We start from the raw sequence: 25,211 nt of genomic DNA, 5'->3' as shown, positions 1-25,211 counted from the left end.
GATGTGTTAGTAGTGGCCACAAGGTTGATAATATCATATCTAACACTTAGATTTAACCTATATCCTTTTCTAATATATTTTCCGTTCAAGTAACATTTAATTACCTTGGCAATTTCCATAGTAGCAAAGGAAGCATATGTAAATTATAATTTAAAATGTGAATAGCCTCAGTAAATAATACATATCCGGAAAATTTCTACATGCATTTTTTTTAAACACTTGGGAGAAGGCAAATATGTTATTTTCCTATAATATAAAGGTTAAATGGCAACATAGGTCTAATAAATAGGTGATATTAGTATATAAACTGGGGTTTTTTTTTTTTTCATTTCGTTGGCTTATAAGACTTAAAACAGAAATCCGAATTTATTTGTATTCTGTATACTTCTGGTAGAACTTTAACTGATGACTTTATTATACGTTATTGTAACATTAGCACTGTAAGTAATTGAACCATTCTTTATAAACGATCATCTCAGTCCTCCTGATTCTATTGGGGGACCCATTCCTAATATGTTTCATTTATCCTTCTGATGAGAGAGACATGTTACATATGTAAACCTGTATCCTATACACATGTATATCTATACACAAAAACAGGTACTCTGTGCTTGTTTACATATGATATGACTTACTGTCTTCACATAATCTTACTCTGATACATCATGAAAGGAAACTTTTCTCACTTTCTTCTTTCTATTCGTTTTGTCTTTTGCTGTAAGTTCTTTGCTACTTATAACCCTACCAATGATGTGGGAATCTTAAATCATCAGATTTTTTTCTCCCTTTGCCAATTCTAACAATACTCATTAAACTCTTGTGTTCCAAATTTATTAAAAGTATATTATATATACAGATACATCGAAAATAGAACATGGATTTTTCTACTCTCTTTTTTACATTTTCTTTTTCTTTTTTTTTGCTTATCTACATTTCCTAATTTTAGTATAATTAATAGGTGTTGCCTTTTGTTTGTACTTGATTAAATATTTACAAAGGCATAAAAATCACGACATAATAGGTTATATTTATTTTCGGTACATTTAGTGAGTCATCTTCACTTTTTATTATTTTTAGAGAAGTAATGCTCTCTTTTCTTTCTTTCTTTTTTAAGACAGGGTCTCACTTTGTCACCCAGGCTGAAGTGCAGTGGCACAGTCTCAGCTCACTGTAGCCTCAACCTCCCGAGTTCAAGCGATCCTCCTGCCTCAGCCCCCCAAGTAGCTGGGACTGTAGGCACATGCCACCATACCCAGCTAATTTTTGTGTTTTTAGTAAAGATAGGATTTCACCATGTTGGCCAGGCTGGTCTCGAACTCCTGAACTCAAGGGCCTCACCCACCTTGGCCTCCCAAAGTGCTGGGATTACAGGCATGAGCCACTGTACCCAGCTTCTGTTTTTTAAAATCATATATTATCAAAAGACTTATAATGAAAAATAACTGTCACTTGCACCAACCCCTAGTTTCATTCTCCAGGAACAAGCATCCTCCATTTTCCTAGCAAACTTCCTTCATCTCCTTACTTCTAAATATGAAGCCTTCACCTCTATATTTCTAAATAACATACATATACTGCTATCTTCTATTTTACCAGTTTTATACGTTAGTCTTAAAACCATGGTAGATGAGAACTTTTCTCCGTAGTACCAAACCACTCATTCAGTCTCATCACCATCACCCAAACATAGCTATCTCTGTTAATAAAACTAATAGCATTCAGAGTCATGTGACTGTGTAATAGCTGTCATGACTCAGTCAAGTGGAGCCCTATGAGCTGCCTCCTTTCTTCCGCACCCCTTCATTTTTCCTGGGCTTAATAATTGTCTTGCATTTTATTTGATCAATTTTTCATATACTTATTACTAACTATCTTTCTGTATCTTCCAGTAACCACTGTAGAGCTTTTCACATTACGAAAACATAGTCACACATATGGTCTGATAGTTCAGGTTTTTCCCATCTTTATGCTCCAGTCTAGACTAATTCCTCTGTAAACTTGCTGTATAGCTCTCAGCTGGGAGTTCCTTTGCCATTATTCTGTTCCCTTTGAGTGTCTACGATGTCACGTTTCCTAGACACCATGTTTTCTTCTTTCTGAATTAATCTTCCTAGAGCACATCCTCCAGTAAATTCCTGCGAAAAGATGTGTGGGAGGTACCTTTTGAGTCTTAGCATGTCCGAAATGACCTTATCTTGCCTTCTCCCCTATAGAGAATTTGGAATGTTGGGGGAGGGAATGATACCCTGTTTTATTTTCCAGGAGCTCACTCATCTTCCATTTCTTTCGTGGACATAATCTCATGTGTCTGAGATTTTCTTCTGCTTTTTGTATTCTTTGCTTTCTCTGTATTCCTTTTTTCTAGCCTATTTTCTTGGGGTTTTTTTCTGTAGTGTTTTATATAAGGCATTCTTTAAATAGCCAGTGTTCCTTTCATTGTTTTCCATTCTTATGAATAGAGAAATGAAGATAATGGATTTAACTAGAAGACAATGGGGTAAAGGGAGGAATAAATTGGCTCTTACATTTCCTCTGCTGTCCCACGTCATTCTGTTCTTTGGTATAATTAAATATCTCTAGAGAAGAACCCCTGTCTCCTGCCAATAGTATAAACCAAGTTGCTAGAATTTCGTTTTCATCCATTTCAGTCCAGCCATCTTCCCCTTCTCCACCAAGTTTCAGAGTATACAGCTCCTCAAAGTCAGTTTCTCTGGAGATTCAACCTCTAGTCTTCTGTGGGTTTGGGGAAAAGGAACTTTGGTGGGGTGGTGTCAGTGCTGCATACAGTGTTTCTACCTTCTGTTTTTAGTACAGTAACTTATCCCTGCCTACCGTGGTACTAGTGTACACTTCTGATTTATGACCATCTCCAGGATTCTTGTGGAATAAAACTTGTTTCCATAACCCTGTCTGCTGACACTCCATTTATAGCTTCTTTCATTCTGCTAAATTTAATTAGCATCATCCAAAAATGTGTTAAAATCTCTCTTCCCCTGTTTTCTTCTCTCTCTTGTATTTTTCTTATTTTATTGTCATTTTAATGAGTCAGGATGGAGAAGAAATAGACGCAGTCTGCTATAGTTAATCAGAAGCCTTGTGGTTCTTTTTGAGATGGGGTCTTGCTCTGTTGGCCAAGCTTGTCTTGGACTCCTGGGCTTAAGGGATCCTCACACCTTAGCGTCACAAGTAGCTGGGACTGCAGGCACACACCACCACACCTGAGTCTTGTGGGGTTTTTTAGTCAATGTATTTTTAATTTGAAAAGCCAAAAAAAAAAAAAAACAGGCTACAAAAAACTACCTACAGTAACCTCTTTATAAAGCTCTGAAACAAGCAAAACATACATTATATTGTTTAATCACTCACGTGTTATATGATCAAACCAACCAAAAAAGAGTGAGTCAAAGAAACAAACATATGAAGAATGATAGTTAAATCTAATAGTGGGGAACTCTTGCTCCAGGGGAATCAGGACAGAGGGAATATGTGCAGGTGAATGTGAATTACTGATGAAGGTTTCGTGTGTACTCTTAGGTTGGATAGTAGGTGAACAGATGTTCATTGCACTGTTATGATTAATAACTCACATGTATTCCATGGGCTTCTTTTTTTATGAATCAAATATATTAAAAGAGAATGTTAAACTGCTAACATAAGTAGAGATTGTGGGTGATTTCTTTTCCTTTGTTGTTCAATAATACAGTTAGATTTTGTGATTCAAAAGGTGAATTTTTATAATAATGTAGGAAGTTAATATTTTCCTTTTCTGAATGTCTTGACATTTGTATTACCTCTTAAGGCACTTTATTTTCTATTTTATATTATGCTTATTTGTCCCCTCATCTTCTCTGTGTTTGAAAGTGGGTTTAAGTGAGCCTTCCTACTTAGGATTCCCCCTGCTTCCCTAACACCTTTAGCCCCATGAAAAGACTTGAAAGAACTCATTTGAAAAACCATTAACTACTAGTTTATTTATTTAGCTGTCAAGTAATTCCACCCCTCTTGAGTTTTACTTGAAGAGATAGGTTCTTAAATGTTGGATAGTGTGAAAAAGATTATGATTTTCATCCTAATTTCCAGTTGCCAAATTAGAACAAAAGAATGAGTAAACTATGTTATAAATGTAATTGCTGTGATCCTTTCTTTCTTACACTCTTGAGAGAGCTTATTTGGACTTAAGAATTTGATTTATCTAAATATTGTACATAATCAAGTGGTAGGACACAATATTTTCTTTTTATCAAATTTTAAAATATTCTTAACTTTGCAATTACCATATTAAATTATTACTTTTTCCAAAGTATTTGGCAGCTGATGAAGTCATCTGTAATTAATGTTCATATTGTTACCGACTCTGAAAACCCTATCAACTCTAGTATTGTGAACAAATGGAAGGAGTAATTAACTGGCAGAATAATCACTATGTTGATCTAGTCTTACAGTCCACAACTAATAAATCTAATTTATCAGGGAATTTGTTTTCCTACATGTATCTAATGAAAGTAAAGAGAAGAGTGTATCTTAATAATTTTTGTTTATTAATTTCAAACTCTCTGGATTGGTCTTTATTTTAGAATTCAATATAGCTTGCCATTGGATTACAAGCCAAGAGCGTTTTTAGAATTTTTCTTGTGATATTGAAAGACACAGATAATACAATACAGTATTTTCATAACAAGTTGATTTTACTATTTCTTTTTTGTCTCATCTTATATGTAGTGCAGAATGAACTGGGTGTTATTTGGCCTACTATGATATATTTAATTATCCAAATTAAATATACTTTCAGAACCCCATGAAAAGTTGATTAATATCATTATAACAAGCAATTATGGACTTTTTTTCTTCTGACTCTAGAGCCCTTTTTGATTATGACAAGACTAAAGACAGTGGCCTTCCCAGTCAGGGATTGAACTTCAAATTTGGAGATATCCTCCATGTTATTAATGCTTCTGATGATGAATGGTGGCAAGCCAGGCAGGTTACACCAGACGGTGAGAGTGATGAGGTTGGAGTGATTCCCAGTAAACGCAGGTATGTCTGTTTCTTACCACTTGAATGTGGGGCAACATAAATAATTGATGTTCTTTTAAATTTCTTTTAATTTTTGACAACATGGATGGTCCTGGAGTGCATTGTGCTCATTGAAAAAAGCCAGACACAGAAAGACTAAAATTGTATGATCACATTTTTATGTGAAATCTAAAGTAGTCGAAGTCATCCAGAGAAGAATGGTGGTTACCAGGGATTAGGAGGATGGGGAAGTGAGGAGATACAAAGTTTCCATGATACAAGATGAGTGAGTTCTGGACCTCTGATATATAAGCATGGTGACTATAGGTAATAGTACTGTACTTGAAATTTGGCCGGGCGCGGTGGCTCAAGCCTGTAATCCCAGCACTTTGGGAGGCCGAGACGGGTGGATCACGAGGTCAGGAGATCGAGACCATCCTGGTTAACACGGTGAAACCCCATCTCTACTAAAACATACCAAAAAAAAAACTAGCCGGGCGCGGTGGCGGGCGCCTGTAGTCCCAGCTACTCGGGAGGCTGAGGCAGGAGAATGGCGTGAACCCCGGAGGCGGAGCTTGCAGTGAGCTGAGATCGCGCCACTGCACTCCAGCCTGGGCGACAGAGCGAGACTCCGTCTCAAAAAATTAAAAAAAAAAAAAAAAAAAAAAGAAATTTGCTAAGAGGGTCGGTCCTAAGTGTTCTCACCACCCAAAAAAAAGGTAACCAGGTGAGGTAATGGATGTGTTAATTAGGTTGACTGTAGTGATTATTTCACAGTGTTTGTGTGTGTGTGTGTGTGTGTGTGTATACACACACATAAAATCATTAAGTTGTGCAACTTAAATATATACAATTAGGCCGGGTGCAGTGGCTCATGCCTGTAATCCCAGCACTTTGGGAGGCTGAGGCAGGTAGATCACTTGAGGTCAGGAGTCAAGATGAGCCTCACCAACGTGGTAAAACCCTGTCTCTACTAAAAATACAAAAATTACCTGAGCATGGAGGCGCATGCCTGTAGTCCCAGCTACTCAGGAGGCTTAGGCAGGAGAATTGCTTGAACTTGGGAGGCCAAGGTTGCAGTGACCTGAGATTGCACCACTGTACTCCAGCCTGGGAGACAGAGCGAGACTCTGTCTAAAAATATGTGTGTGTGTGTGTGTGTGTGTGTGTGTGTGTATATATATGTTAAATTAATATATTAAAAATAATCACCAGAACAACTGAAAAAATAAATTTCTTTTACTAAAATGATTTTATGCTGTTTTTTATATTGTGTTTCACAGCCATTTAATTTTATTCAAATGGATTTGTAACCATTGACATAACTAGAAAATATGGGCCAAGCACAATGGCTCACACCTGTAATCCCAACACTTTGGGAGGCCAAAGTGAGCAGATCACAAGATCAGGAGTTCAAGATGAGCTTGGCCAAGAGACCAGCCTGGCCAATATGGTGAAACCCTGTCTCTACTAAAAATACAAAAATCAGCTTGGTGTGGTGGCGGGCGCCTGTAGTCCCAGCTACTTGGGAGGCTGAGGCAGGAGAATTGCTTGAACCCAGGAGGCAGAGGTTGCAGTGAGCAAAAATCGCACCATTGCAATCCAGCCTGGGCAACAGAGCAAGACTCCAACTCAAAAAAAAAAAAAAAAAAAAGCAAGTGATGCTTGCTGCCAAGTAGAAATTTATCTAAAGCTACTAGTTGCTGAAAACAAAATTAAGTATATATTAAGTCAATGTGCCATTTAGCTATACCAGTGAAGAGAAAACTGAAAGTGTCATGGTTGATGTAGATAGCTAAGATGACCTAAATTTTGTGTTTTTGGTGTCATGAATTTCTTCCTTCATGCCAAAATTTAAAAGTAGTAGTATTAAATTATAATCAAGATTTATAATTATGATTTTGGGGCTTATAACTGCTGTGGCTATATCCATATATTTAGCATGATCCAACTATTTGGCTAGATCTTACAGTTGATGGCAAATCCTCTTTTAGCAGTGCAGCAATCAGCATAACTTTTTTCCAGAAATAGAACATAGTCTGCTTTAAATTCGGAAATGCTTCCTCTATGCCTTGTTGAGTCAGTAGAAATCTTACATCTTAAATATCAAGGTCAGAGATCCTAAAAATTGTCTTAGTTCTTGGAGTCTCATACCTTGCAAAGGCTTTCTGTGCCTGCACCCAATAATAAACACTGTTGGCTTCATTGGAGAGACTTTTGTTTTCATTTTGTACAAAAATTCTGTGAGACTGTGTTTTAAAGCAAGAAATAATATAAGAAAGATGTCTTGAGACCTCTGCCAATTTCCAAATTCATGAGTAGCATTGCAGAATATAATCTTACTCCCGTGAAATACAGTAAGAAACCACAACTAATTATGCCATTTGGTTCTTGAATGTATTCAAAACTTACCTTTTCTTAAATAGAACTATGTCTTTCTTAGACCTCTTCTAAAATAACATAGGAATTGTAATTCCTACAATTCTTGGCTTTCTTTCAGGAATAATATTTACAAATATAGACAATTTAAGTTGCTGAGCTGTGTACTAAAGAAGATAATGATTAGAAAATAAAGTTGAGTTGTAAATGCTCACCCGCTAAATGCTAGTTTTGTGGTGCTGTTAATAAGTACTTAGGCAAGATTATAAATTATTCAGGTCATGTAGCCTCAGAATTGTTCTTGAATAGTAAAAATCATGAGCTTTAATTTTTTTTGTTTGTGGTGGGGATGGAGTCTTGCTGTGTCGCCCAGGCTAGAGTGCAGTGGCGTGCGATCTTGGCTCACTGCAACCTCCACTTCCTGGATTCAGCTGATCCTCCTGCCTCAGCCTCCCAAGTAGCTGGGATTACAGACACGCACCACAGTGCCTGGCTAATTTTTGTATTTTTAGTAGAGACAGGGTTTCACCATGTTGGCCAGGCTGGTCTTGAACTCCTCACCTTGTGATCTGCCCGCCTCAGCCTCCCAAAGTGCTGCGATTGCAGGCATGAGCCACCACTCCTGGACTTAAATTTACAACTTAAATTCATGAATGCTAAGGTCCTGCTGTACCCATAGTAAAACTAAATAGATAATAAGGAAAAAATAAAATACATTTATTCATAGGCTTGTTTTGGTAGGCTTTTCTGTTATACACTAACATAATTGCTGTGTTGAAATTGGAAAATTTATGAAAGCTTAATTTACATGAAATTTTACAAGATTTACATTAGTGTTACAATCTACATAAAAATTTGTCTCATTGTAGTTTTATTTGCTTGCTTATTTTGAATAGGTAAAGTTCAGAATTTAAAAGATGTGAAAGCTTTATAGGCTCTCTCTCTCTCACAACACCCATTTCACCTCCATAGGGGTAAAGATTTAACAGTTCTTATGTGTCTTTCCAAAAGTACTTTAAAACTCTTACTTTAATAACTGTGACTGGTTATTTATATATTTACATACACACACACACACGTATCATTAGAATTAAGCTTAATTTTTAAATATCCCACCTTTTTATTATTAAAAGTTTCAGAGCTATAGAAAAGTGAGTACAAAAAAAGGCAATATACAACGAACATCCACATATCCTTTTCCCACTGTCACCAATTTTTAACGTTTTGCCACATTTGCTTTCTCTTTCTCAAGCTTAATTTTTAGCATATGTGCTTCATGCTAAGCTAATACTTAAAAATAAACAAAACTTGGAAAATTGTTAAACTCAGAAATGGTGCCGCATACTTTCATATAATTTTGTAACTGAGTATACGTATAAAAGTATACATGTCTGTACTGTGTATTGATACTCCTACACCTATGTACTGTGTATTGATAGGTCATAGCATCAGGTTTTGTTTCATAATAAAATGAGCCCTTTGTTTCATTTTTCAGCAATTCTAATTTGAGGATGCAAACCTAGATGGCTCCTAAAGGTTTTACAGTATAAAAATGCCCATTTTAAAGATATCAATTCTGGTTATTTCTAGTAAGACCCCTAGATGTGTTTGTTTTACTTAAAAAAAATAACATTCTGTACTTTGACAGAGTTGAGAAGAAAGAACGAGCCCGATTAAAAACAGTGAAATTCAATTCTAAAACGAGAGATAAAGGGGTGAGTATTTGAAATCTCTACATTTTCATAATTCCTGTTTGAGCTACATTGTTAAAATAAAAAGGATTTTGCTATAGGAATCAATCATGATCAGTTCTTGCCATGGTGCTTTACAATGGTAGATACTTAAGTAAGCATTTGTTAAATTAAAGCAACCATTTCACAGACCCTTCCAAATTATCAAAACTATCATTCAGTATATTATTAACGACATACTTTTGGTCAAGCTTACTTTTATAAATGAAATGTGGCCGGGCACAGTGGCTCAAGCCTGTAATCCCAGCACTTTGGGAGGCCGAGACGGGCGGATCACGAGGTCAGGAGATCGAGACCATCCTGGCTAACGTGGTGAAACCCCGTTTCTACTAAAAAATACAAAAATCTAGCCGTACGAGGTGGCGGGCGCCTGTAGTCCCAGCTACTCGGGAGGCTGAGGCAGGAGAATGGCGTAAACCCGGGAGGCGGAGCTTGCGGTGAGCTGAGATCCAGCCACCGCACTCCAGCCTGGGCGACAGAGCGACACTCTTGTCTCAAAAAAAAAAATAAATAAAAATAAATGAAATGTATTTGACCTTCATTCAACTTCCAATTAGAAATTTGTGGCCAGGCGCAGTGGCTCAAGCCTGTAATCCCAGCACTTTGGGAGGCTGAGACGGGCGGATCACAAGGTCAGAGATCGAGACCATCCTGGCTAACACGGTGAAACCCCGTCTCTACTAAAAAAATACAAAAAACTAGCTGGGCGAGGTGGCGGGCGCCTGTAGTCCCAGCTACTCGGGAGGCTGAGGCAGGAGAACGGCATAAACCTGGGAGGTGAAGCTTGCAGTGAGCTGAGATCACGCCACTGCAGTCCAGCCTGGGCGACAGAGCGAGACTCCGTCTCAAAAAAAAAAAAAAAAGAAATTTGTGTTACTAGGCCGGGCATGGTGGCTCACGCCTGTAATCCCAGCACTTTGGGAGGCCAAGTCAGGCAGATCACCTGAGGTTACAAGTTCGAGACCAACCTGGCCAACATGGCAAAGCCAAAAATACAAAAATTAGCGGGGCGTGGTGGCGGGCATCTGTAATCCCAGCTACTCTGGAGGCTGAGTCACAAGAATCACTTGAACCCGGGAGGCAGAGCTTGCATTGAGCCAAGATCGCACCACTGCGCTCTAGCCTGGGCGACAGAGTGAGACTCTGTCTCAAAAAAGAAGAAGAAATTTGTGTTACTAGTGTTAATCATGGCAGATAATTTAATAATGACCCTGCTAAGAAAATAGGCATTTCAGAAATGCTAAGTCATAATCTTAAGTTTACAAGTTGTTGCAAGCAAATTTTTGGAAATTTTTTTGTTCTTTCCCCACATTATTCCTGCTTTAATTTCTTAAGAGAATCTGTGTTTTAAATGTTGGAATCAATATGAAATTTTATTTGGCAGAAACAAAGTGCTAGTCATGAGGAGAAGTTTGTAGGTGATCAAGAAAATATCCATTAGCCAGGCTTGGTGGCATATGCCTATAGTCCCAGCTATTTGGGAGGCTGAGGCAAGATAATTGCTTGAGCACCAGAGGTCAAAGCTGCAATGAGCCATAATTGCGCCTCTGCACTCCAGCCTGGGCAGCAGAGGGAGATCCTGTCAAAAAAAAAAAAAGAAAAAAAAATATATCGAGGCTAGGCATGGCGGCTTACTCCTGTAACCCAGCACTTTAGGAGTCCAGGGTGGGAGGATCACTTGAGCCCAGGAGTTCAGTACCAGCCTGGGCAACATAGCGAGACCCAATCTCTGAAAAAAAATAATGTAAAAAATTAGCCAGGCGTGAAGGCTTGTACCTGTAGTCCCAGCTGCCCCCGTGGCTGAAGTGGAAGGATTGCTTAAGCCCAGGACGTCCAGGCTGTAGTGAGCCATGATCATGCCACTGCTCTCCAGCCTGGGTGACACAGTGATATCCTGTCTCAAAAAAAAAAAAAAAAGGAAAGAAATATATCACTTCTTTCATAATATATTTTAGAAGTGTATTTATTTTTCCTTCACTTTAAGTCCTGCTTGCATCTAAATATTTGGGCTGTCAATAGATGAGAAAGATGGTACAGGCTTCATCCCATATTGTGGATATAATTGTTAATAATCCTGAACTCACTGCAGTGGAATATTCCAGCAGTAAGCCTGGAGACCAAACTGAATACATGTTATGTAAATACCATTTATAGCAATGTTTTATGTTTGGGGTTTTTTTTTTAATACTAAACAAAATTTTTTAATAAAAATTTTGATAATATTTGAAATGAATGTGGAATGTTAACTTAGCAAATAAATTTACTCTCTGAACATCTCTGGTATCACTAAGCACTCAGACTTAAAGCTTTAAAATTTAAAAGATGAGAAATATCTTTGGTTCAAGAAGTTAAATCTGAGAAAATTGTATGTTACATTCAGTTTTTTAGAAATGGTAAATTCCTTTAAAATTTACTTGTAGCTTTCAGAAAAATACCAAATTATATAGTGTGACCTGAAGTAATATTAAAATAGAAATTTGTATTAGAGGAAAAATCCCAGGTAAATGCTCAGGATTTGAAAAATGTGAATTTTTTTGCGCTTGTTTTATGTATATCTTTAAAAATGATTTAGTACAATATACCATCAATAAATTGAAAAAGGTTGCATGTTGTAACTTTTCTTTCATACTGTAAGAAGTTAACTGAATTAACGACGTGTTTAAATCTTAGTCTTGTTTGTTGACTGTAACCAACTTTATACAGAGTCACTGTGTTCTAACACAGCACCAAAACTATGCATGATACTGAGTGGGGTAAAAATACGCTTGCCATTGATCAGAACTGCATTTCTTTCTATAATACCATTTCCTCCTCCTCCTCCTCCTCCTCCTCCTCCTCCTTTCCTTACATAGTTCTAGTGATTATGGACTTTATTTTTACTACAGACTTACAACATTTTAGTTTCTCACTAACATGTCTAACATTCATTTGGCTATTTTGAAATACTACATGTGGAAATTATGTATGTAGATATTTAATATATGTATCATGAATTTATGATATTTTATCAATTCTTATATTACACTGTCTCTCTTACAATATAGTGTTAATGACAGTAAGTATTAAATGTAGTACTTTTGATTGAAAATACAGAGAAACTGGAGATAGCAAGTCTTCAGTTTTGTGTTTTCCCTACACATTTTTGTCTTGGTTGCTTGTGCTATTTTTTTCACCTTTAATAAGTTCTTCACCAGGAGGATATTAAATGTGATAAATTAATACATTTCTTAACTAACAAGCATTTCTCTCTGTCCTATATTATGATATCTTTATGATATCTCATTTTGGCTAACTGCAAAGATAATAAGAATCAGACATTTTAAACTTCATGTTTCTTTTGGTTGTTTGCTGTGAAACTGACTCTGACCACTGTAGATGCAGTAAGAGGGATGAATACACTTTTATAAAAAAAACATCAGTTGTATCAGATATAAAAATTATTGCTAAATTCAAAACCATTGAGTCTTATGAACGAAAAGATTTAGTTTTTCCCTAAATTAGATTACCATAATTTTTTCTGCTAAAACACTTTCTCCTCTTTCTCCTTTCTAAAATTTGGATTTGAACAAAGATTTTTATTCAAATAATGCTACTTGACAGTTTATAAAATAGTTACAAGCCCAGATTTCCCCACAATACTTTTTCTGTTGATTGAATTTTTAACTTCTACTTAGAGTTCTTTTTTATCTAGTTCCTCAGAGCCTTCAAACTTTAAGATTGATTTCAAGACAGTCTGCTTGGCTAATGAACTGTGAACTTATTAATCCTGAATTAATTATATGAAAAGGTAAAAATAAAAGTTTAACCTTATTTTTATAAAGATCTTTATCAGAATGAGTCTTCTCAAGTCATAGAATTTGAGCTAAAAGTCACTTTAATCCACTTCACTTTTTTTTTTTTTTTTTTTTTTTAATTTAAAGAAAAGTTCTCACTCTGTCACCCAGGTTGGAATGCAATGGTGTGATCATAGCTCATTGTAGCCTCAAACTCCTGGGTTCAAGCGATCCTCCTGCCTCAGTCTTCTAAGTAGCTGAGACTACAGTCGCATACCCCCACTCCCAGCTAATTTTTTTGTTGTTGTTGAGATGGGATTTCGCCATGTTGCCTAGGCTGGTTTTGAACTCCTGGCCTCAAGCAATCCTCCTGCCTTGGCCTACCAAAGTGCTGGGATTACAGATGTGAGCCACTGCACCTGGCTACTTCACCCTAATCACCTGGCATCTCATGCGTAAAATAAGGACGTGCTAAAAACACGCTGTTCATGTCAATACCCTTCAAAATAATGAAAAATGCAGCATCTTAAAATGTGTATAAACTCATAAAGATCAGAACAAAAAAAATTCTATTCTTTATATTTTTCTCTTCCCCCTCCAAAAACTAATAATTCTTAGTGTCACTGGTAGGTAAACCTGTTTCCTTCCAAACATGAACGCCTATGACAGAGAAATAACAAACGAAGCCATTTCTCTTTGATAGCCTCATCATTCTTGTGCCACATACTCTTAAATATATGAATGTACAAATGGGATATTCAAGGAAAAACTTATTTCCAACATGTGTGCAATAAGAGACATCAGATCAACTGCTCAACTCCCACATTACAATTACATATAAACTGTTAGAATCTTAATTGCCTTGTGGCTTTGGTGGACACCAGACTTTTTATTCCCTGTGAAGGACGTGGTGCCAATGATTGGATGTGGTTCTATGTTATTTATGTATACTTTTTTAAATAAGTAGAGTAGAACTTAAGAATAAATAAGTCAGTACTGATAGCATTCACGTTGGTCAGGAGACTTCTGACTCTTCTTGCTTGGCTAGAGATGGCATTGATAAATCTCTTGCTGGACTCTGTGTGCTTGATGGGCCTTTTAGTTTTCTTCCCATTTTCTGGCTCATAAGCATTTAGTTACCTTTTATCCTCTTCCAAAAAAAAAAATTTTGTTTGTTTTTAAATATTCAGCATTAGCAACTTTCTCATAATCATTTTGGTTTACTTTTTAAACAGTGACTTTTCTGTTAGCTCATCATAGCCAAAAAAAAGAGATAAAGGAATAACTATGGTCAGGCCAAAATAAAACGAAGATTACTTCCTAATGAATAAAACGTAATTGAGCAGCAAAGTAGCATTAAATATCTTTTGCTGTAGAGCACATAATACTTGGAAATTTTTCTGGAAAAATGTAGATTAGTATAAACAAATGTTAGCTTCGTTTGTACTGTAGTAGTAACTGATTTGCCTTTTTTTGTCAAGTAGCATTTTTATTTTTAGGTATAAATGAACTACGCTCTTTGAAATTCTTAAGTATTTTCAGTTGCAAAATGTTAGAGTTTATTCAAAAGTAGAAATTCACTTTACATGAGATTAAAGTAAAAATCATATACAAACTGCACACTGTGGCCATAGGAGTCAGCTTCCACAGAGCTGCTGGGCTGGGCCTTTGTACACACAGACAGTAGACATCCCTTTGTTTTGCCCCTCCTTCTCTTCTTCAGCAGTCATTCAATGACAAGCGTAAAAAGAACCTCTTTTCCCGAAAATTCCCCTTCTACAAGAACAAGGACCAGAGTGAGCAGGAAACAAGTGATGCTGACCGTAAGTATGTGGATCCAGTGGTCAACTGAAAATAAAATGGAGAGGGACCTACTGCCCTGCAGTTGGTTGTTACCATGGAGACAGTTTCAAGAGCTGCAGCAGGTTGCTAATTGTCTTCAAGGGCAACTTAACAGATATAAATTAATTTGTATGCCTATCTTAACTTTTTCTGGTACCTTAGGAATTCTTAATTTAAAGCAAACATTATTTTCCAGTTATATGTTTATAATTTGAACATATAAATATGTATAAATCAATGCAATTATTTGAAGGAAAGATTTTTATGAAAAACACTTCACATTCATACATTCAAAGAATATTTTAGAGGAGGAACATGAATACATGAGAAGCTACCTGTTGATTTCTAGGTATAACATTGCTAGTCTTTGATACTGGATTCTCTGGAATCATTCCATTTTATCCTATTTCTTCATTATATGTAGACCATCTGGATTTTACTTTTAAAATAGCAAGAAATGGTCTAAAATTTTGCTTCTCGCCCTGAATCAGCCTTCCTGCTAGAACTTTCATTCTTTTGGTAGGTTACAGTTAGCAGCTAGCTCATTTCAAAGTTCTAGAAATCTGTAAAAATGCTCTGTAAGATAGATGTACCTGTAATGGTCTTGGAACTGTCTCCTACTGTAGCACCAATTTCATGCATTACTGACAACTATTTTCTTTGATTATCTTTTTATTGCTTGCTCTCTGGGGACTACCCTCTACAGGAGATCCCTGACGACATGGGATCAAAAGGCCTGAGTAAGTGATCAAAATACTCCCAAGTTATTTTTTAACCTCCATCTACAGACCTACCTTATTCAGATACGTTTGGAGATTCATGGTAGTGCCTTTCTGGCATAAGGAGGTGTATGATTTAGATTGCTTTTAGAATTTGCATGTTTATCACATGCTTGGGACTTTTATTTCTGTAATACATAATTTTTGTTTTTATTTTTGTTTTTCACGTGTCATTTGAAAAATGCTCATAACTGTATTTTCCTTTTTGTAATTTTTATGACAGTTACTTTTGCTAGGAACTTTTAAAATATAAAAATTTTTAAGATTTTGTTAAGTGTACCCTCATTATTAGAATGTAGAAATATGCTTCTTTGGAGTTTTATGTTCCCCCTTTTTTTCTGTTAAAATAATTAAAATTATTTTGATTATGTGTTAGAAAAGCATTGCTATAATATAAAAACATAAAACACAATAGAATACTATGCAAGTAGCAGTTTATTGAGGGGATAAGTTGTGTATCTCTTTTTTTTTTTTGAGAAAGTTGTAAGTTACCACCGGAGTGTAAGAACTATTTTGTTTTTCCTTTAGCTAAGATGTTGCCTTTGTTTTTGGTTTTTGTTGCTGCTGTTCTTGTTTAATTTTCTAGCTAGTTACTTAATCTTCATGTAAAGCTTCACACAGGTTCTAGTATGTAGAAGTCATTCAATAAATGTTGGAATGAATGAATGAAGCAAGAAGCCATTTTAGCAAATAAAATTTTTAATTTGCGCGTGTTTTCAAATTGCTTAACTATGAAAATTTACCAAACATTACTGAGTAACTTGAGGTTACAGTGACTCATAGAAGTAATCTTTTAATCTCATGTTTTCTAAATGGTTCTTTCTGTTTAGATTATTAAACATTTTGAAACTTCTTTGTTAACTCATTGATCATTAAGCATATAGCCAATATCTTCTAACTTTCTAAGACCTACATTAATAAGCATTAAATTTTACATGAGGCATTTTTCTGATTTATGCTAAGTTTATACTGGAATTTTAATCTAAACTGTAGGTACTTTTATTTCAACCGTAGTGATTTAAGTTTGTATTAGATTGAGGACAGTGTGTTTATGTACAACTCTTTCTGTTAGACACACTTTGTTATTTCTGCAGGTGCCTTTATAGGATTTAGTAAGGACCACAGATTTCCTATCAGTAGTGGCACGCATTGTTTAATCTCTTACGTTTGGGGAGAATTATCAATGAGAACCTCTAAAACTGGAAGATACTAGCACAGTTTATGTATGCAATAGAATTTATTTTGAGATTGATAACATACTTTAGAGGTGGTATGGATCAACAAATGGACCCACAGATTTTTCTTATCTGTTAAGTGAACAGAGACATAGGAAACTCTTAGAAAAAGAAACTAAATGAAGAATTTGGTTCCCATATTGATGTTACAATAGATGATAATTATACCTTGACCCTATATCTCTGGTTCTAATTGAAGATTGGGACTTTGGAAGAGAAATAATATGAAAAATAGTAACTGATTATCAGATAACATTATTCAGAAAAATATTTTCTGGAGAGTGACCTAAGATCCCTTGAATAATAGATTTCTGTGCTTCATCTCACAGGAATTAAAAGAATTTATTCACCTGGTAACTTGATCATCAGATCAAGATTTTATTCAGAAAATGTTGGAGAAGACAGAAAAATATCAGTAAAATTCTAAAACTGGATATGATGGAGGTTATCACATAAAATAGATGACATAAGGCAGTTGACAAGGTGCCCATGATTATATAGTAGTAAATACTGGGAAGAAGGATGTGTTCAAGGACATTACGTGAGGCGTCAGTTGCTTATATTCTAAAGTTAAGAATATAGGGCATAAACTAAGCAAAATCTTGAGAGACTTTAATATAAGAAAATAAATGCAACTTAATATAGGTAGTTATCAGGCCTTACTGGAACAAAACTCAAAGAACCCCAAGCAGAGGTTAAGTTACTCCAGGGAACCCCACCTATTGAAGAGACACAGAATAACACTAGAATATCAAGAAAAAAATGTATATCTGCTGTAAATTCATACAACCTATGAAAAATGGGGTATTTAATTGAAGAGTAGAGAAACAGAAGCGATACCATAGAATGCTTTGTATAGACATGAATTCATTTGTTTTTTATTCTGAGAAGAGGAGAGTCAGGTAAATTATTTATTTGCCCTGTTGACAGTAGCAAAAACAGAGAAATTGTTTTATCAAACCTAATTTTGCTAAACAGAACTAATGAGAGTACGATCGAAGTTTGGGAGAATGCAACTAAATCATCATTTGTGAAAAGCTAGAAATAAAAGCCTGTGCAGCTTTTATGCTTTAAAGGAGGTAATTTTGAAAAAGTTCAGGGGACTAAAACTAGGTAAGATTCCTTTAACAGAGACTGAAAGGAAACATAACTCAGTAAAAGATACATAAGGTACTCAGAAGTAAAATTATGACGTAAGATTTGAGACAAGGTTTGTTCTTATTACATGTAGCCTTTCCATTTTTACAACTTTCCATTTTGTACAACACCTCAAAAATTTCCTCAGGCACATAGGTTTCCTGCTACATATGTCTTTTCTTTCTTCTCATTTTAAAGACGTACACATAGTTGTGCAGAGCTTGTAAATGCCAAAAACAGACTTACCTTCATTTGCATTACAAATAGGATGTAAGAGTAGTATCATTGCTTCAGATTGATGATGTAGTATTAGAGGAGAGCCAGAAGAGAAACATGATATACTCTATCAGGAAGAAACGTTTGAGTACAATGATAAAACTCGGTTAGAGAGATTTGAAATAGATCTGTTCATCAAACATCATAATCAGTCTGGGCGCGGTGGCTCACGCCTGTAATCCCAGCACTTTGGGAGGCTGAGGCCAGCAGATCACCTGAGGTCAGGAATTCGAGACCAGCCTGGCCAACATGGCAAAACCCCGTCTCTACTAAAAGTACAAAAATTAGCCAGGCATGGTGGTGCACACCTGTAATCCAAGCTACTCAGGAGGCTGAGGCAGGAGAATCACTTGAAGCTGGGAGGTGAAGGTTGCAGTGAGCCGAGATCACGCCACTGCTCTCCAGCCTGGGTGACATAGCAAGACTCCATCTTTAAAAAAAAAAAAAAAGCTATCAAAAACAAAATAAAAATAAAAACTCGAAGAATGTGTTTGTATCATGTATGCCACAGGGATAATATCTTTACACTATTTAACAGGTAATAAGAAACAAGCTAACTCTCCATTAGAAAGCTGGACAAGAATGCTCAAAAGATGAGCAGATGAAATAAGCATATAAAAAATGTTTAATTCCTAGTAGTGATAAGCAAAATGATGTTTTACCCGTCACTTTGCAGACTTTTGTTTAAAAGGAAAACCTGTGACGAAGAGAGTTCTGCTGAATGCCTGCTTTTAATGTATCACAATTAGGAGTGTAAACCGGCACAGCCTTTGTGAAAAAGCACATCTTTTGACCCACTAAATACTTTTCAAAGAATTTATCCTAAGGATGTAATTAGAGATAGAGATAAAGCCTTATATATTAGAATGCTTATTATAATATTATTTAGTAATAACAGCAAAATAAAAAATTAAAACCGTGGCAAAATGCCTTACAATTAGGAAGTGCCTGATAAAGTATGATTTATCCATACTATGTAATATTCCATAACCATCGAAAATCATATTTAAAGATAATGACATGGGGAAATGCTCACTATATATGAAAAAAGTAAAATATGAAACTACACATATTGTCTCAGTCTTATAAATAAACATATGTTTGGAGCTATTTTAAATAGTGTTACTTTGAACATTCTTAACGCATGTCTTGTGGTAAGCATATATATGCCTTTCTGTTGGGGAAATAGCTAGGAAAGGAATTGCTGGGTCATATAGATACACTTTTGTCCAGCCTTAGTAGATATTGCCAGTTTTCCCAAGTACTTTTCCCAGTTGGCCCGTTCCTAGTATATGAACCCCCGTTGCTGCATATTGTTGTCGATGCTTGACGTGTCTGTTTTGTGTTTTCACTTTAGCCATTCTGGTGGATGGTAGAGACACCCTTTGTGGTTTTAATTTGCGTTTCCCTGACAAGTAATTAACTTGAACACTTTTCTGTATGTTTATTGGTTATTTGACTGTCTTCTTCGGGAAAATGCTTTTACAAGGAACATTTTCAATTATCAGAAGAAAAACATTTTATTTTTCTAGTAACATTCCAAACAATGATGATGATGCTGTTCCAAGGACCATACTTTGAGTAGTGAGGTTTTATTGTAGAAGAGCTAAGTAGGATGATATTTGAAAGAATTTGCAGAGTTTGATTGTTGTATAGCTTTTGGCAATCTTAGAGGGTTTAAGGTGAGTAGAAGAAATCCCAAAAAAACAGATAGTGAAGAGATTTTGGTAACTTAAACTTTTTATTATATAAATATCAGATACATTCCATAGTAGAAGAGTAGTAAAAATAAACCCTGCAAGTATTTGTTTATCCTGCTTTCATAATTGTCAACTGAAAATTTACCAATTCTGTTTCTTCTATACTCCCACTTATACTCCCCTCCCTTCACCCCATTGCAATAACTAATTTTTCTTTAGTTTACAAACTAGAGATGGCAGAGGGTGATACCAGTGCTAATATAAACAGAATAACTCTTTTTTTTAATATGGCGTGTTTCTGGGAATGAAATTTAAGGAAATAGGACAAAAAGTTAAAAGGTATATATAAATGACATTCATAATTGTTGATACTTGTGAAAAATGGTTTAAAGCAAATAAAAATATCTAAATAATAAATAGCAAGGTAAATAATTTATCAATCTAATAGAATATTATACACCAATTTTAAAGTATTGCTATCAAGCCCATGTGGTGACATAGAAAGAAATATTTTAACATAAGCTTTTAAAAAACCTACCATTTGACCAGGTGCGGTGGCTCAAGCCTGTAATCCCAGCACTTTGGGAGGCCGAGTCAGGTGGATCTCCTGAGATCAGGAGTTCAAGACCAGCCTAACCAACATGGCGAAACCCGGTCTCTACTAAAAATACAAAAATTTGGGTGTGGTGGTACACACCTGTAATCCCAGCTACTCAGGAGGCTGAGGCAGGAGAATAGCTTGAACCCGGGAGGCGGAGGTTGTAGAGAGCCGAGATCTTGCCACTGCACTCCAGCCTGGGGAACAGAGCAAGACTCCATCTCAAAAAAAAAGAAAAACCTACCATTTTACATGTGCTTACATATATTAGTGAATTCTTCTTGCAATTTTTAAAGTCCCTGCTTTATTTAAAATGTATGTAATCATGATTAAGAAAGTTATATCTTGTCTTTGAAAGTTAGAATAACAGACTTATTTTTCGTTATGATAGCAGTTCAAAAATCTTATTTAATTTGAAATCTTAAGTTCAACCATTCACTGTACGTTTTAATAGTGATACTTGATTTTAGGAGACTCTGTGAGTGGTATGGTATAGCAGATACTTATCTTCAAACTTTTTTCTTTTTTGTTTTTGTTTCTTAGGGACAGGATCTCACACTGTCACTCACGCTGGAGTGTGGTGGTATGTTCATAGCTCACTGCAGCCTGGAACCCTTTGGCTTGAGTGGTCTTCCCACCTTAACCTCCTGAATAGCTAGAATTACAGACATGCACCACCAAGCCCAGCACTTTTTTTTTTTTTTTTTTCCGCCAGACAGTGTCTCTCCATGTTACCCAAGCTGATCTCGAACTCCTGGTCTTAAGTGATCCTCCTGCCTCACCTTCGCAAAGTGCTGGGATTACAGGCGTGTGCCACCATGCCCAGCCTCAAACTTTTTTTTACCTTAAAAAATTTTATTTCCACCCAGGCGCAGTGGCTCATGCCTGTAATCTCAGCACTTTGGGAGGCCAAGGCAGACGGATCACTTGATCTCAGGAGTTCAGTATCAGCCTGGCCAACATGGTGAAACCAATCTCTACTAAAAATAGAACAATTAGCTGGGCGTGGTGCTATACACCTGTAGTGCCAGGTACTCAGGTGTCTGAGACACAAGAATTGAATTGCTTAAACCTAGGAGGCAGAGGTTGCAGTGAGCTGAGATCGTGCCACTGCACTCCAACCTGGGCAACAAAGGAAGACTGTCTCAAAAAAAGAGACTGTCTCAGAAAAAAGAAAAAAAGAAATTTCCAGCTGTGTGGTGTGGTGGTTCACACTTGTAATCCCAGCACTTTGGGAAGCTGAAATGGGAGGATCCCTTGAGGCCTGGAGTTTGAGACCAGTCTGGGCAACATGGTTGAGACTTGTCTCTTTTATTAAAAAAACAAAATTTTAGCAGGGCATGGTGGTACATGCCTGAAGTCCCAGCCACTCTGGGCTAAGATGGGAGGATCACAGAAGCCCAGGAGAGGAGGTGGAGGCTGCAGTGAGCTATAGTCACACCACTGCGCTCCATCACACCACTGCGCTCCGTCACACCACTGCACTCCGTCACACCACTGCACTCCTACCTGAGCAACAGAGTGAGGCCCTGTCCCTTTAATTAAAAAAAAAAAAAAGTTAAAATAAAAATGTTAGTTTCCCTGTCTCGTTGAAAGTTTTATTTTTGTTTTTTAGAAAGAAATCTATTAGTCTTTGTTTAATGCAAGGGGGATATTTATTGAGAGAATACTTGAGATCACATTTACATGGATGAGGAGCGTGCCTGTGGTTTACTAAGCAATGAAATCGTGAAACGGGTCACCTTTAAGGAGGGGATAGGCAGTTTTTGGCTGGGTGTGTTTGTTTTCATTGTCTTTTTTATGTTTTGCAAAGCAGCCACTGTCAGTCTTATCAAAGCAGAGTTTCTAAGAAATATTAGTTGGTTTTAAAATGCAGTGCCACCATTGGTGCATTCCCTTCCAGCCAAGACATTTGAATTTATGACTTCTAAAATCCTTTATCTGTATGATCTCAGAAACATGGATTTTCATCTTCAGAAACAGGAGTGAAGCTGGACTGAAAATAAGATGATCTCTTTATTTTTAATTACAAAGACATCCCTTCATTAAAATGGGCATCTATCTGCTTAAATAGTTTGTCCCCTTTGCCAGTTACTGCCGTTTCAAAAACTGAAATAGTGCCAACTATTTTCTCCATTGGGTTTTATGTCTACATTTGGACTAATTCAGGATCACTTTGCCCTTTTGACATATTCTAGTTGCTATTTATAATAGATTTGTTCAGAAACTGTGTTGTACAAAAATAAGACATTGTCCTTAATTACAGGTGTTTTCCTTTGCTAATATTTATTATTTGAAAAAAATAATATTTTTAAAGAAAATAAAAAATGCTTTTAAAAAATTATTTTGTTATATATGGCTTATATCGCAACATTTTATTTTGATTATTTGCTTTTTAAACTCATGACACTGTTTTCTTTACTTTTTTCATTGTCCTGCAATTTCAGAGCATGTAACTTCTAATGCCAGCGATAGTGAAAGTAGTTACCGTAAGTGTCTTAAGTTACTTGTTCTTTTGTAATCTCGAGTAATACATCCTCTGCGGGGGTGGAGGGATTCTTAGTGATACGTTCTAAAAACTTAAAGTTATATGATCTTTATTTTAAAATCAGGGAGAGACAAGTAAAATTCTGTACTTGAAAAATCAAATCATACTATATATGTAGAGGTTAATTTATAAAATTTTAATACTAAAAACGGTTTAGTATTATTTGTGTACATGATATATATGTATATGTATTTTTTATAAGAAGCAAATAGTTAAATGAGGGAAAACTTGTATTTTGACATTCTGTTTAATAATTCTGTTTTTAACGTGAGCACTAAAACAGTATCTTTCAGTAATGCTAAATTATCATTAGCTTTATTTCCTTTTTTATTCTGTCATCGGTACTGATCTGGGTCAAGTTATTGTTTATCATCAGCACTTGGTGAACAGAAGAAATAAGGGAACATTTTCAGTGATTGCCCGAAAAATAATACTAATTTCTCTTTTGCTGTTTTATATTCTTGGTTTTATTAAGTGAACTGCACAAGCATGTGATGTTTTAAACAGACTTGGGGCATGGGAGAAGGGGAGGGTACATAATATCAGTTGTAGCACCTTAAAAATTAAAATTGCTTTTCTAACTTTCTTTTTTTACTGCTGTCTAATATGAAAGTAATCTTGATTACAGATGAGTATGGCTGCTCAAAAGGTCCATCCTGTTAATATCAGTCCCTAATACTTTTTCATGTTGACAGTATATACTTTTAACCATCATTCATTTGGTTGATTATTTTTCTACATAGTAGTTACTTAATGATTTTTTTTGGTGTGGAAATGATTTCCTGTATTTCAGCATTTTATTGCTTATAACCAGAACCCACTATAGGGTAGTTGAGTGGCTTTCTAAAGAGGTAATGAAAGTATATACTGTCTGTCTTACCATTTGCATGAATTATTAAGGTGTGAAATATTCAAATTGCATGTGTTTGCTAGTATGTAAGCCATGTTTTACATCCAGTACTTTAAAAAGCAGCTTATAAAATACCAGTTTTATATACTTTAATAATAAAATTGAAAACAAATACACACTTTTAAAGCAGAAAAGAATGTTTATGCCAATGTATGGATTTAAAAGACCTACAGCTACATACATATAATATAAACCAATCGCAAAATTCGTGGTAAAATTGTTATAGGATCTTGGTAAAGAGAAAATCTTCAAATACATTATCCAATATTGATTGCTTTCATTGAACCACTTGAGTTAACATAGTCTTTTCTAATTTTCAGTGTGGGGTGAGGGGGGTGTGTGTTATTTTAAAACTAGAGTTTTTGGCCGGGCGTGGTGGTTCATGCCTATAATCCCAGCACTTTGGGAGGCCAAGGCGGGCAGATCACCTGAGGTCGGGAGTTCAAGACCAGCCTAACACAGAGAAACCCCATCTCTACTAAAAATACAAAATTACCCGGGCATGATGGCGCACGCCTAATCCCAGCTACTCGGGAGGCTGAGGCAGGAGAACCGCTTGAACCCGGGAGGTGGAGGTTGCTGTGAGCTGAGATCGTACCATTGCACACCAGCCTGGCAACAAGAGCAAAACTCCATCTCAAAAAAAAAAAAAAAAAAAAAAAAACAACTCTTAGAGTTTTTAACTCTTTTTATTTCTTTACACTGAATTCAGATATAATTTGTAGACTCTTTCATTTAGAATATTTCCTAAGCTCTGAACCTTTGATTTAACCTTTAGAAGCTTTAACTTCTTGTGCTTTTAAGGTCAAAGCAAATATATTTATCTCCTTTACTATCACTGTGGTTTATTTTATTGGAAGGATTTAGTTTTATCTAAAGCTCTTTTTGACTCACATTAAATTTATTATTTTTTACAAAGTTGAGTTAGTGAATTTTTTCATCAGTGAAATAGTAACAGTAGTTTTACCTTTGCATTTATAATTTTTAATTTTACGATGTAATTATTTTAAAAATAAAATATACTGTATTCAATATTATAGTTGGTGGAACTAAAAAAGTAGCATGTTTTTAATAGTAACAAGTTACCTAATATGTATATAGATGATAGATAGATAGATAGAGATAGATAGATAGACTGCTCAATAAAGCATTAATCTTTAACAGATTTAATATTTCTTAGATTCTAAGTAAATATTTCTTAGTTTCTAAGTAAACATAGCATCACAAATGAAGATTTTTAGATTTGATTATCTATAAAATATAATATTGA

The 25,211-nt window shown here is 35.7% G+C and overlaps 1 protein-coding gene across 21 annotated transcripts in view; it reads left to right on the top strand.

Moving 5' to 3' along the window:
- Positions 1-25,211, top strand: part of DLG1 (discs large MAGUK scaffold protein 1) — a 276,675-nt gene that overhangs the window by 229,055 nt on the left and 22,409 nt on the right. For 8 of the 21 annotated variants that reach the window (NM_001266294.2, XM_028843322.2, XM_028843320.2 and 5 more), the window contains 4 exon segments: positions 4,858-5,034; positions 9,041-9,107; positions 15,465-15,498; positions 22,931-22,972. In NM_001266294.2, the coding sequence (NP_001253223.1) occupies positions 4,858-5,034; positions 9,041-9,107; positions 15,465-15,498; positions 22,931-22,972 (320 nt within the window). 21 annotated transcript variants of the gene reach the window in all.

The sequence above is a fragment of the Macaca mulatta genome, chromosome 2 (genome assembly GCF_049350105.2).
Source record: "Macaca mulatta isolate MMU2019108-1 chromosome 2, T2T-MMU8v2.0, whole genome shotgun sequence".
Lineage (NCBI taxonomy): Eukaryota > Metazoa > Chordata > Mammalia > Primates > Cercopithecidae > Macaca > Macaca mulatta.
The sequence above is the reverse complement of the archived record's forward strand: the minus strand, read 5'-3'. Positions and strand labels throughout refer to the sequence as shown.